The sequence below is a fragment of the Bombyx mori genome, chromosome 1 (genome assembly GCF_030269925.1).
Source record: "Bombyx mori chromosome 1, ASM3026992v2".
NCBI classification, from domain to species: Eukaryota; Metazoa; Arthropoda; class Insecta; order Lepidoptera; family Bombycidae; genus Bombyx; species Bombyx mori.
In genome coordinates this window covers 8,216,092-8,231,297 of record NC_085107.1, presented here as the reverse complement: position 1 = coordinate 8,231,297, position 15,206 = coordinate 8,216,092, and the positions used below count along the sequence as shown (strand labels likewise).

At 36.8% G+C, this 15,206-nt stretch overlaps 1 protein-coding gene across 2 annotated transcripts in view; it reads right to left on the bottom strand.

The window, feature by feature from the left end:
* Nucleotides 1-15,206, bottom strand: part of LOC101741260 (carboxyl-terminal PDZ ligand of neuronal nitric oxide synthase protein) — a 166,661-nt gene that overhangs the window by 50,099 nt on the left and 101,356 nt on the right. For both annotated transcript variants that reach the window (XM_012693629.4, XM_062668593.1), the window contains exon 3: nt 2,168-2,239. In XM_012693629.4, the coding sequence (XP_012549083.1) occupies nt 2,168-2,239 (72 nt within the window). The remainder of the gene's footprint in view (nt 1-2,167; nt 2,240-15,206) is intronic.

Here is a 15,206-nt window from a genome sequence, read left to right as displayed (position 1 = left end):
TTCACGGTCCTTATTTTAACTACGATCCCTTCCTACTTAATGTTGTTTAAAGTTTGGTCTGGAGTTTCCCTCCATTAAAAATACTCGAGGTGAATGGGAAAATATTCACGAAATTTCCTAAAAGGTCCCCTTTACATAACACACCTTTGCTTCGATGTCATTCAGTGGGCCGGAAATTTTTACGAAAAGATGAATTCGCACACAGTGCAATGCTTTTCAGTTACTCTGTAAATATGGGCCGCTGCGTTTCATTTATATTCAAGCCGTGACGACGTCACCACGCATGTCATGTCACATTTCAATATGACACGATCAGACCCATCTCTGAACCACATTTGCCTACGATAATAGCGGTTATTTGTTAACGTCATATTTAATTGAAAATGTGCTAAATTTGCCTTGTCAACATCATGCCACTGACTCAATTTACGGACTATTTCTTATTGTTATAAATAAATACAATATTTTTCATTCCAAGTTCTCATGACAAGCAGAAACCATTTTTTTCAAGGGTTTAATTTACAATATTTTTTCTTAAAACAAGTACAGAGGACCAATTTGATGCGTTTATCTTGATCTTTAGATTAAAATTCCCGATTGGAAGCACTAATTCAGAAGCCATTGACAAGTGCTATAGCAAGTCAAAATTAACAAACACAATTTAAAAAAAAAAAGATCTTTCTTTTAAACACTAAGCTAAAACAAATTTGTACTTCTTTGTTAATTCCCTAGGATTGTTTTAAATTAATGACATCCAGATTTAGACATTTTCAGATGAAAATAATATTAGACAACATATCGTAGAAATATATTTTTTTTAATCATTACATACAAAAGAGAATTTTGCTAGTGAAACATTTGCTAGTGAAGTGAATTCATAGTTTAAAACATACAACTTTTTTTTTTTTTTTTTTTATTGCTTAGGTGGGTGGACGAGCTCACAGCCCACCTGATGTTAAGTGGTTACTGGAGCCCATAGACATCTACAACGTAAATGCGCCACCCACCTTGAGATATAAGTTGTAAGGTCTCAGTATAGTTACAACGGCTGCCCCACCCTTCAAACCGAAACGCATTACTGCTTCACGGCAGAAATAGGCAGGGCGGTGGTACCTACCCGCGCGGACTCACAACAGGTCCTACCACCAGTAATTACGCAAATTATAATTTTGCGGGTTTCACTTTTATTACACGATGTTATTCCTTCACCGTGGAAGTCAATCGTGAACATTTGTTGAGTACGTATTTCATTAGAAAAATTGGTACCCGCCTGCGGGATTCGAACACCGGTGCATCGCTTCAACACTATTGCACCGGACGTCTTATCTTTTAGGCCACGACGACTTCAATATTCTAACAATGCCGTCCAAAATTTCTAACTATTTATGATCCCCTCATTCATTGTTTGCACTCCGTAAATATATCGTAATACATAGCACGGTGAGTGTGCAATTTTATTTCTGAATGTTTTAAATTTCATGTCACGAAACGGATGAGCATTGTCAAAATTACTCTTGCTTCGTCAAAGAGAAAATGCGAAGAAAATTATCAAACGTTACGAAGTTACCGTCGAATTTAGGAATGATATTACACATTCGAGAGAAGTCGAGAGTAATAGATGTTTTTTTTGTTGTTTAAAAAGAGCGCGTCCGCTTGAACGAATTCTTTTATTAAATTCCTTCTCGAAGGGAAATCCTATTGGTAGGTGAAAGCAGAAGTGGGCTCGTTTTGTACCCTTGTTGTTTACGCAAACAATAATAAATTATTCAATCTTCAGATTAGAGATTTTCAGCCGTCGTGAGCCATTTTTATTCAGTGCGAAGCGACCAGACAACAGACACATTTTTTATTCTCAGCGGAAAAACCTTCTTCACTTGTCTAATACTGAGAAATGATGAAAATAAATGACGCATCTACTTGTACGTGATTTTTTTAAGACAATATATATTGAAGCTTAAAAGAAAAATTAACAACTTTTTTCTTTTTTTTATTGCTCTAGTAGGCAGACAAGCTATACGGCCCACCTGATGGTAAGTGGTTACCGTCGCCCATGGACTTCAGCAATACCAGGGGTAGAGCTAAGCCGCTGCTTACCGCTTTTATTTTATGCCCACGTTTAATAGAAACAAGAAACAATATTGTACAATATTATAAAAGAAGTACTTACGCGAACACGTCGCATAGCAGCAACAATCTCAACGCGGCTTGTCGGTCGAGGCACATCCATTGTTCCAATGTACTGAAAAAAAGAAATACAAATTTGAACGACCATTATTATACCAGTTCTTGTAAAATTCATTTATTATATATATATAATATATTATTTATTATATATAAATGAATTTTACAAGAACTTTTATTTCTCTGAGGAAAGCCTACTTAAGGCGAATATTATTAATAAAATGTACCTACGGTATTTTCTACCGTTTTCGCGATATAAGTAAACCTAATTTTATGGCTTAATCTCGCGTTTATTATGGTCAATACACATATTATTATTCTTTTCGGTGTTTCAAAGACTACAGTAATATAAAGAGTCATCTATAAGCGTTGGTTTATAATAATAAATAATATATTATAATAAAATTCGCATTAAAAAAATAATCAATTAAAAGCAGGCATATGTTTTTGCAAATAATGAGTTAACATAAATAAATAAACATTCACATAAGATTATCACCTTCGAGTAAGTGCAGGTAGCCCGGGTCAGGCCGTGCTGAATAAACACGATGGGATCTGTTAAATCTTAGTAGAATTACGCGTTCTAGTCACGTACCATAGCCTACATCGTGCTCCGAGCATGATAATAAGATTACGTCAGTGTCAAAGACCCAATTGTAATTTATTTAAATCGAAATATTAATTCGAAACATAGATATCAAGACGTACAATAACCTGACAAACGGAAATGGAGCTATTATATTGTAATTTCTTATACCTTTAAATATTTTAATTTTGTAATTATCAGTCAAGAGGATATATGAGCACAGAAAATTTGAAAGAGTATCTCACCTCGCTTGATCTAAAAATACCTATAAAAAGAAGACATTTCGAATTCTAAAATTAGAATGTTGTAATATTTTTCAAACAAAATTAAGTAATACTTTATTTATGCCTTAAATATTGTGTTTTTTTTTATTTTATTCGTAAAACCTATTCGCATTTGTTACATACGAATGAAATGCCTAGAATATTACGGAAAATACGTATTTTTCTTAATATCAGATAGTTCTTTACACTTATAATTCATTAATATAAAGAAAACGGGGTATTCTTACTCGATAGATGCCAGGCAAGCGAATATATATAGATTGTGTTGTATTAAATATTTATGCAGTGTCATTATACAGGGAGGAAACAGGGAAATCCGTTTGTATAGACTAAGCGCAACCCGCATTTCCTCTTAAGTGTTGAAGCGACTCTGCCGTAAAATGAAGCTTTCGTCGGGCCACGAGCTACTTATCGTGCCACGAGCTTAAAATATTATTTTCTTGGTAGCTAGTTTCCGACGAAGCTCACGTTAATTTTTTATAGCTGGTGCTCTTAATTTGAAATTGACGGAGTTCGTCAACTTTAGCCTTTGAAATTAATAAAAACGACATTAGCTGTAAAACTGAGACCTTAGAGTTCATATATCAAGGTAGGTCGCGGCATTTACGTTGTAGATGTCTATGGGCTCCGGTAACCACTTAACATCAGGTGGGCCGGGAGCTCGTCCACCCACCTAAGCTATAAAATAAAAAAATACTTGTAATTGGACTTTAACACGTATTGGATCGCATATTTTAAAATCAAAATTAGTAAAATCTCTTTTGTTTTATTATCATTGTTAAAGTGCTTTAAAAATATTCCTAAGAAATTGTGTACAGCTAAAAAATAACAATGAGTGCTTAAATAAATATTTAACTGATACACAGGAATTCATATTACAGGAAGCGTGCTTTTTAAATAAATAAAACTGCAGGTATAATTAAAGCCACGAATGAAGTTACGTGAAAAGCGTCGAGAAAATTTTAAAGCTTTTACATTTCTGTGGGAACCAACCAGGTGTCTCATGATGGATCGTTTCTTTAAAGTCTCTGCGTGCGTCACATTATTTATGTAAAACACGACATACGTTAGTCCCTCATAATTAATCAGGTACGGGATCAAAGCTGTTTCCTCTAAAGATATAAAACGGTCTCGCATAAATTTTCAGCCCAACGAAAATAAATATTTTAATATTACATACTATTTGAATAGATTTTAAGTAAATAAAGGGGTATTAAGTTCGCTTTTCGGGAGTCGTAGGCTATTTAAAATCACTTTCAAAATCATGAAGTAGAATTCATTCATACTACCTGGAGCCACTGCGTTCATCCACAGTGCGTTTCCAGAGATCTTTTTTGCCACGTACCATCCGGAATGAGCTTCCCTCCACGGTGTTTCCAGAGCGCTATGACATGTCTTTCTTCAAATAAGGCTTCTGGAGAGTACTTAAGGTTAGGCAGCGTTTGAATTTTTGAATTTGAATTCATCAGATGGGCCGTATGCTCGTCTGCCTACAACGGCAATAAAAAAATATTTTATAGTTTTTCTCGCGGCTTTTTTACTGTCACTATAAGCGCGGTAGCAGCAAAACATCGACGACGTCTCAGTCGTCTGTTATTACAGAAACTATACAGTATTCGAAACGTCAGAAATAATATAACGATAATAACGAATGCGAGATTAAAAATATTTGAAGTTATATTCTTTAGGCGCGTTATGAAAAATTTATGAGAGTGAAATTTTACGATGCGCGCGCACCGTGACACAAAATTAACAGAAATGAAGTTGCCCACTAACTCGCTCATTACAATACGACCGATGTAACTTGGCGAGTCTGAATATAGCCGCAGGTGAACTTTCGCGTACACTCGTAAAAAATATTTTATTGTAATTAATCATTTGCATGCAATCAAAAACTATTTTTAATAATTCCAAAGAAGTATAACTTCTTACGCGCGTACATAAGTACACGCACTTTTTTTTTTTAAATAATGAAATGAGCGTTAATTTTAACTGGCAACACTTTAGCCAGTTATGTAGCGTATTCAATACACTCACAACAATTTAAAGATATTAAACAAACATCAAACTACTTTAGATTTGAAAATATACTTAAAGGCTTACAAAATTATGTGCTCCTTTTTAAGACAATTATCGAAATTTAAACATTTGGGAGCTGTATTGTCCTGTTTAATAATTACTAGCGACCCGCCCTCGCTTCGCTTCGGAAACTGTAATTTATTATTGATTTCTCCACTATTTAATGGATCCTGTTATACATATAAACCTTCCTCTTCAATCACTCTATCTATTAAAAAGAACCGCATCAAAATCCGTTGCGTAGTTTTAAAGATTTAAGCATACATAGGGACAGACAGATATAGGGACAGAGAAAGCGACTTTGTTTTATACTATGTAGTGATAACAACAAACTAAATAAGCAAATCGTTCATTTGTTAACTAGTCAGGTGAACTGAAGGAAACATAATTTTAGCGTTTGACTGATTACATGGTTATTTTCAATATAGTTAATCGGAGTTCAACAGACTAAATGTCAGCTTAAGTTCGAAGAGCTTCGCTTTAAGACCGCTGTAATATATTTGAATGGTTCTTCTTAGAGCGAAGTCGCTTTTATCATCATGCGTCTAAAATCAGAATCAATTACTAATTTCGAACAATATCATGTTTGGTTGTACGATAATAGTGATCTTTTTTAATAAATTTTTAATTATTAACAATAATCTATATATTAATACGTGAAGCAAAAACTTTGTATCCCTTTTTACGAAAATTGCGCAGACGGAGGAGTATGAAATTTTCCACACTTATAGAGAATATAGAGAAGAAGTGCACAACGCTAATATTTTTTTAAAATAATGCATAAAAGATACATTAAATCGATAAGGAAAACATTACACACACTACGTACCATATATTTGACGCACACACGCATGCATACTATTTATTGTCAAGCTTTTGTTCTTGACGTCTGTTGTCAAATTGAGAATAGCTTAAATATTTTTTATAGTGTAGTCTTGGCGAAGTTTGTGATTATAGAAGTATAAAATAAAGTCATAATAGTGTACAAACTTACAATTCCAATTAATTATAGTCGAACTTCGACTACTACGGGACCTCTAGTACGATATTAAAACATCTTAATATTATTTTAAAATAATTGAAAAGCAAATTAACCTACTTTACCTATGTTCCTAGAGCACAGTCTACGCGTGGAGTGAAGTTATCTAAAATGTTTTGGGTATACCCATTCTCCTATTTTCAATAAATTATTTAGTGATAGTGGGCTATCTTTTGAGCCTAGACTTAATATGGTACTTACTCGTGTGGAAGCAACAGCCAGGCCTATTTCTGCAGCGAAGCAGTAATACATTCCGGTTTGAAAGATGAATCAGTTACTATACACTTAAGACAGACCTCATTTCCTTTTATTTGTTATTGGTTAGATAGTTGGACGAGTTCTGGGCCCCCTGATATTAAGTGGTTACCGAAGCACACAAGGCATTTGCAACGAACGCACCTTGAGACATGAGGTCTAAGATCTCAGTTTTTACAAACCGAAACGCATTACTGCTCCATCGGCAGTAATAGGCGGGGTTGGGGTACCTATCCGGCCGGACTCACAAGACGTCCTACCACCAGTAAATGTCTTAAGCTGGATGATGAAATTCACATAATAATGTCTCTCGGGTCCAGTAACCACTAAACATCAGGTGTGCCGTGAGTTCGTTCACCCATTTAATAAAAATAAAAGGTTTTTTTCCTAAATACTTATTTCCTGCAACTCTACTGAAATATAAGTGACTACATAGACTTTTGAAGTTAACTTTATTTTTATTGTTATTTCTGTAGGGAGAAGCAATAGTGGCAACTGCCAAGTGCTAGTTGTGTGGTAAGCCAAATCCAATAAGCTCGGAGTCACGTCGAAGCTCGATAATGGTTCCAGTAATTGTTGAATAACAAAGGAATTTATTGAATGTCTCGGTTTTGGAGACAAAACGTTTTAGTTTTAATCATTCGCTCTTGGAGCTTTAGTTTACTTATTAAAGTTTAGTTTTAATCTTTCTTATTCTATAGAAAAGATAACCACGAGAATAGAGTAGTAAAATGAAATTTTTTCAACTACATGATCAAGCTTCGCAAATAAATTAGGGAAACTAATAAAAAAAGCCGAAATTGTGAATTCACTTCGGGAAATTTCGTATAGGCATAAATGATTCATACAGCGATTTGCTATTAAAAATATGTAGGCGTGATCGAATTTGTAAGAAGTTTGTATGTAAAAGTAATCAATTATTCTACATAAAATGTTTCTTAACGTAAAGGAAATGGGGTGCCGTTTTTGCTGAGAACAACGCATTTCTTCAGATTTTCGATTTTCCGTGTACGAAATGCTATGTCATTGGACACGATTCTAAATGTTGAAAACTTCATGTAACCAACAGATCGTAGAGCTTCACTTCTCTACCCTATTCAAATTCGCTGGACGCATGTAAACAGAAAGGGAACCAGAATACTTTGACCTATGCACTCTGTTTAATTTCCATGACCCATTTTAATTTGAATAATTTTATTGTAAACAAGAATTTCTACATTATATTTCTTTCTTAAATTCATATTCGTTTCTTAGATATTAGTAATTTAAATAATCAATAAATAAACTTGATATTTGAGACGGAATGGGTGAAAACTGAAAAAAAATAATAGTTGACCATCTAAGATGAGAAAAATCTGGCAGGTGCGTAATCAGCCGATTCAAGATCTGGCGCCTACGAGTACCTACTAAATACGGACTGTTCGTTCTATCAACCGTTATTTTTCCTGTCAAAATTTCCTTCAAGCCCTTTCTTTAGATTCAGGGTTTCAGTAATCACTTAACGCCCAAGCGAGAGAAATTGTTCGTCGAGGTGTAATATAAAGAAACGAGGATCGTTACAACCAGTTAGATCGGTTTCTTGAATATCAAACAAAAGCAGCTGGCGTCTGTTTGTATTTGTTGAGCGCACTGTGGGTTCGGCACTAAAATATTTTTTAACGATATCACTTTAAACATCGCGAGCACTGGCATTGTCTACGTTTTTGGCGAGAACTCTGTAACATGCATTATAAGAAAATTGAGTAATATATATTAATAATGAGTTAGGTCACTTAGTGCAAAGTTGAGACAATAAAAACGAGCATTCCATAATTGGTCAAATGCCGTACGCAGCTGCCTCCCGGAGTGGATTACTTTTTGTAATTTTCACTGGCAGTACCTAATTGCATTCAGTAATAATTTTATTGTTATCAAATATAAACAATTCGAGTCTAATATACAGTGATAGATTACGCCTAGGCCTAGGGCGGCATGACTTGAGAGGCGGCAAATTTTTTGAAATGCCAAAATTTCAGAAACGAAAAAAGTAAGCAGACTCATTTGAAAATAAGTTCAGATTAGTTTTTATAGACAAAATAAAAAACTAGAATATATAATAATTATTTTTTTTTATTATGAATAAGATATAAAATTTTAATAAATCAACTATAGTGTTTATCGATTGATGTAAGAACTTTTTTGTTTTATTAATGAAATTAATCATATGCTTAAAAAGTTTTTAAAAATTTCAATAATTTAAATTATTAATAATAAGGAAATAAAGTTATTTTAAATTAAAAATAAATATATATATATATATATATATATATATATATATATATATATATATATATATATATATTCGATTAAAATTAATAAAATTCATTTTAACATTAAGGGCGGTGCGATTAACCAGAGCCATGGGCGGCATCAAGCCTAAATCCATCACTGTAAATGTATTTTTAATAATACTAGAAGTCCCGCAGTAGTCGAAATTCGACTATAATTAATTGGAATTGTAAGTTTGTATACTATTATGGTTGTATTTTATACTTCTACTAGCAGACCCTGCGAGCTTTGTTCCGCCACACGGTTTGTTTCAAACACATCAACCGGTCAACTTCAAAATTAAACCATAGAACGTTTAGCTGTCAGTTGCGTTTTGTTATTCCATATCAGTTGCGTTTTGTTATACCACGTTTTATGTCACGTCCCACGGGAATGTGATAAAAAGTATCCTATGTCCTTCTCCTGGCTCTAAGCTACCTCCTCATCAATTTTCAGCCAAATCAGTTCAGCCGTTCTTGAGTTATAAATGGTGTAACTAACACGACTTTCTTTTATATATATAGATAATCACAAATTTCGCCAAGGCTACACTATAAAAAAATATTAATAAAGAAAAACAATATTTAATCTATTCTCAATTTGACCACAGACGTCAAGAACAAAAGTTTGACAATAAATAGTATGCATGCATGTGTGCGTCAAATGCATGGTATGTAGTGTGTGTAATGTTTTCTTTATTGATTTAATGTATCTTTCACGCATTATTAAAAAAAAAAATTAGCATTGTGCACTTCTTCTCTATATTCTCTATAAGTGTGAAAAATTTCATACTCCTCCGTCCCCGCAATTTTCGTAAAAAGGGATACAAAGTTTTTGCTTCACGTATTAATATATAGATAAACGCTCATTTGATAACGACCATCACGTTTTTTAGAAAAAAAAAAACTAGCTTTTACATTTAAAATGAATTATTGTACCTTTATTCAACGCTTCCTTTCGGATTAGCGACTTTACGCGAACAAAGTATTTGAAACACTCCATAAAAGCATCGAACGTAAGTGTTTTTACAAAACGAGAACAAAGTCCCGGCTCTCCTATACGTGTAACGTCGTTTTCACTTTCCGAGGCGAAAAATTTCCTGAACCTTTTTCGCATTTACAACGTGTGAGCCACTCAATGTCATAAGTCTTTTGACATTTATTGCTTGTGTTGCAATTCCGAAGCATTTATTTTACGATTCCACATTCCGGCTTGGAGCTACGCTTGTCTCTCTCTTGTAGGTATTTTCGAATATTTTTTTTCAGATTAATATTAACGAAAATATGAATAAACGGCTGTCCATTATTTTTACCTCTCATGAGTCGTAGATATCGATGGAAACACTTCTATGGCTTTATTTTATACTGAATTCGACCATTCAACCATATTAGATATTTCGAATATTTTGAAGTTCTCGTGGTCACGGACGACTCTGCCAGTGGCTAAGATTATGTTAATATTGATAGCCGAACGTATTTCTTTCAATTTAATTTGTTTGTTATACCAGCTTACATGCTCACGGCCCATATAGTATTAAGGTACTGGAGCTATGAGGTTGAAGTTTCAGTTGTGTTACATAAAGCCTCTCCCACACGAACGCTTCGCATATAAATAACCCTTGTGGATTCCCGATACGGCTTACCATAATCTCTATATATAATAATATTCTGATTAAACAATATACAATATATGTGGAGAGTATTAACCGGTAGAGGCAGCGGCTTGACTCCTACCCCTGGCATTGCTGAAGTTCATGGGCGACGGTAACCACTCACCATCAGGTGGGCCGTATGCTCGTCTGCTTACAAGGCTTTGGGGCTTACGACAAAGGGAAGATCTTCCACCGAGTGGGTGATATTGCTCGGTAGACCGACGGTCCGAATGTTGTTGTTCGGAACTTGCATATACAGTCGTGGTCAACTAATTAGGGACATTCAAGATAGTGAAGGGCTATAACCGGTTATGTACATTTAAATATAAAACCCTATTGATTTCTTAGCACCTATCATTTGCATAATGTGGTCCGATTATTATGCTATAAATGGCTGTAAATAAAAGAATTAATAAATAGAAAAAGTATTTAATATCAAAGATTAAACATGTATTAAATATTAAGGTACAATTTTGTAGTGGACATTTAATTAAGGACAGTAAAGTATAATGAAAAATACAGTTACACAAAATTTATAATCTTCAGTGTTATAATATCTTTAACAGCTCCATTTTATTACGTGTAAAATCAGTACCCAGTAGCAAAACCTTAGTTAGTAATTACCGCTTGACATCGATGTGGCATAGACATTATCAGTTTCTGACATGTTTCGACAGGAATGTTTGCCCATGCCTCACAAAAAGCTTCATGAAGTTCATCTAAATTTGTATTACGATAAGTGGCAACTTTTTTCTTGATTTCGTGCCAAAGGTGCTCAATTGGGTTGAGGTCCGGGCTATTTGCTGGCCAATCTACCACCGATACAAACTGACTGGTAAGAAACGACTTGACTGAATGGGCGGTATGTTTCGGGTCGTTATCCTGCTGAAACATCCATATAATAGGGAGATGCTCCTCAGCATAGGGAAGCATAGTTTCTTCCAATATTGCCTTGTATTGATGTTGGTCTAAGTTACCCTGAACTTTCCTCACAGGTCCCACTCCGCGTCCAGAAAATGAACCCCATATTTTAATGTTTCCACCGCCATGTTTCACCTGTTTTTTTGTGAATCTTGGATTCATTTCCGCTTTTACAGGACGCCGTACATATTGCCTTCCATCTGAAGAAATCAAATTAACCTTGGTCTCGTCAGAGAAAAGTACATGTTGCCATTGGGCGTAGGTCCAATGTCCATATTTACGTGCAAATGCCAATCGAGCATTTCTACGTTCTTTCTTCAACAACGGTACTTTGCGAGCCACTCTTCCGAACAACCCTGCTTCTACCAAACGTCGTCGAACGGTCCTCGCAGATACACCGGCTCTTTCGTTTGCCCCAAACACTTCGTGTTTAATTAAAATAGAGCCTAGAAACGGATCTTTCTTAGCTAACCTTGTTATCATTCTATCTTCTTGCGGAGTCGTTTTTCTCGATATTTTTGTTCTGACAAATTTAAAGCTGTGTTATAGCGCTTGAAATGTTGCACTGCATTGCATACCATAGTTTTTGAACAATTTAAATGTTGTGCTATCCTTCGGTATGACCAACCACGCTCGACAAACTTCATGATAATTTTTCGTAGTGTTGGATCGCAACTTTTATTTTTGCCCATTTTTCTTCAAAATAATTCTCAAAACTTAAAATAAAAAATCTGGATTGCCGCCAAAACAACCACTAAACAATAAGAAAAGAAACAAAAAAGTATTAAAATTCCAATTTTGGAATTAGAACGCAATACCTCAGTGTCCCTAATTAAATGGCCAGCCAGCATTCTTTGAACCACTAGCACTATGATATTGTATCAGCTATACTGTAAAGAGGTTTAATGTTTAAGAAGTTGTTATTGTTTGTATAATCGCGCACATAAATGACTAATTACACTTACATGTAAAAGATAGGGAATATTGCTAAGACTCGTTGGAAAATAAAAAAAATATTCACAATTGGGCTTAACTAGAGATTGTCCCTAATTAGTTGACCACGACTGTATGCGCTTTATCTTGAAAATGTCGTAAGCGAGATTCTGGCATCTGTCAATTATCTTGCGTTGTATGAGGGCTACCCGCCACAAGGCAATAAAAAAAAATACATTTAACTGTATCATAGGTAGATAGATAAACCAAATGACATTGACAAATGAAAACCTTTTAGAAAACACTGAATACAATTCGAACGAAAATTTTATTCGTTTTAATCCCTTTTGTCTCCGTTGAAACGATTGCCACCTGTTCTTTTGAGCTGTGATCGTTTTTTTTTTTTTTATCTGTAGTATTATTTAGTGAGTTACGAGAAGCAAACATTTACGCGTACACCATAATTGTTATGAAACTTTGTTGTAGCCGAGTTAATAATTTCGTGATTGATGAAAACAAAGTTGAGTATTAAGTTAATACTGGCCAAACGTAATCTTATGTATTGGCTGGCAATAAATTCTAAATTAAGATATATACATGTATTTTTAAAAAGCGGTTCAAAGTTTTTGCTCCACGTAATAATAATAAGTTTATAGATATAAGAAATATTTTTCAAAAATGACCAAGTTTGTATATACTATACGACAATTTCATAGGTAAAAATCTAATATTTTAATTTTTTTTTTTTTTTTTTTTTTTTTTTTTTTTTTTTTTTTTTTTTTTTTTTTTTTTTTTTTTTTTTTTTTTTTATTGCCTTTGTAGGCAGACGAGCATACGGCCCACCTGATGGTAAGTGGTCACCGTCGCTCATGGACGTCAGCAATGCCAGGGGCAGAGCCAAGCCGCTGCCTACCATAAAGAACTCTCCGCAAGCCTCGTTTGAAGAAGGACATGTCATAGCGCTCGGAAAACACCGTGGAGGGGAGTTCATTCCAAAGCCGGATGGTACGTGGCAAAAAAGATCTTTGGAAACGCACTGTCGATGAACGCAGCGGTTCCAGATAATATGGATGAACTCTGCTCCGATGGCGGGAGGTGCGATGATAGAAAGGAGATGAGGGAATCATCTCGAATAATTCCTCAGAGCATTCCCCATGGACCATGCGGTATAAAACACAGAGAGAACCGAAGTCCCTCCGTAGACCCAGAGGTTCCAAGCGATCCGCGAGCGCAGGACTATCGACCATCCGAACAGCCCGTTTCTGTATGGAGTCAAATGGAAGTAGCTGGTATTTGGGAGCCCCGGCCCAGAGGTGAGAGCAGTACTCCACGCGAGGTCGGACCTGCGCTTTATAAAGCGCAAGTCTCTGTCCAGGCGTGAAATACCGCTTCGCTCTGTTGAGAACTCCCAACATTTTAGAGGCCAATTTGGCTTTACCTTCCAAATGACTCCGAAACTGGACATCGCTCGAAATATCGACCCTCAGAATCCCGATACTCGCGGAAAGCTGCAGGGATACTCCTTGAAATTCCGGCGCCATGACAAAAGGGTCCTTCTTCGCAGTGAACGCGCAAACCTGTGTCTTCAATGGGTTGAACTGAACTGAATTCAGTTCACCCCACTTGGAGACCCGCCCCAGAGAGTTCTCCACTTCAGACACAAGTTTTAATCGCCTCTCGTGTATAACGCTTCGAGAGAGACTCTGATGGCCGATATATCGCGCATCCCCCGTGCTGTCATCCGCATAGCAATGCATGCCATCAATAGATAGCATGTCATTGATATGCAGTATGAAAAGCGTGGGGGAGAGCACCGAACCTTGTGGAACACCAGCGTTGATGGTCATGGTATCGGAGCAGCAGCCGTCGACGACAACTGCGATGCTCCGTCCATCCAAAAAGCTAGTGATCCACTTGCAGAGTCCCTCAGGGATCCCGTATGCTGGAAGCTTCGATAGAAGTGCCCTATGCCAGACCCTGTCAAAGGCCTTCGCGATGTCAAGGCTCACAGCGAGAGCCTCGCCCTTGCTTTCCAAGGCTTCAGCCCACCTGTGTGTAAGGTATACAAGAAGATCGCCAGCTGAGCGACCATGACGGAAACCGTACTGCCGGTCACTGATCAGCTGGCGATCCTCAAGATACTTAAGAAGTTGGATGTTTATGATTCGCTCCATCACCTTGGAAAGCAAGGAAGTTATCGCGATAGGTCTGTAATTCGAGGGGTCCGACCGGTCACCCTTCTTGGGGATAGGGTGGACATGAGCAGTCTTCCATGAAGACGGAACCCTGTTGGTATTGTACGAGAGGCGATATAGACGCGTTAGCGCGGGTGTCAATTCAGGGGCGCATGTTTTTAGAACCACTGCGGGGATGCAATCTGGCCCACTCGACTTATGGACATCAAGAAGCCGAAGCTCCTGCCTGACCGCACGCTGTGTGATGCGAATCTCAGGCATGGAGCTGTCACACCGGGAGATGTTGGGCGGCGTGGCTCCCCCGTCATCCAAAGTCGAGTATGAGGCAAAGAGCTTGACCAGAAGGTCAGCCTTCTCCTTCGCACTATGAGCCAGACTGTCATTGGACTTACGCAGTGGTGGAAGGCTTGACCTGCAGAAGTTACCTTCTGCAGCCTTAGCCAGCGACCAGAAAGCACGGCTCCCAGAGGGATAGCTATTCAGTCGCTCGCCAATTCTGGCAACGTGCTCCGACTTCGCCTTGGCAATAGCCCTCTTATAGGACCTAGAGGCGGCGTTAAATTTCCGCCTTTTCTCCGAGATATCAGGATCCCGGCATCTCCTAGCAACATTAAATGCCACGTATGCAGACCGCTTGAGGCGTGCAGCATCCCTACTGGCTTTATTATACCAGGGTTTGCTGCGACCCCCAACGGGCACCTCAGAAGAAGGAATGAATAATTCCATTCCCTGAAGCACCACGTCTTTAAGTCGGTCCGCACAGACGTCAGGATCA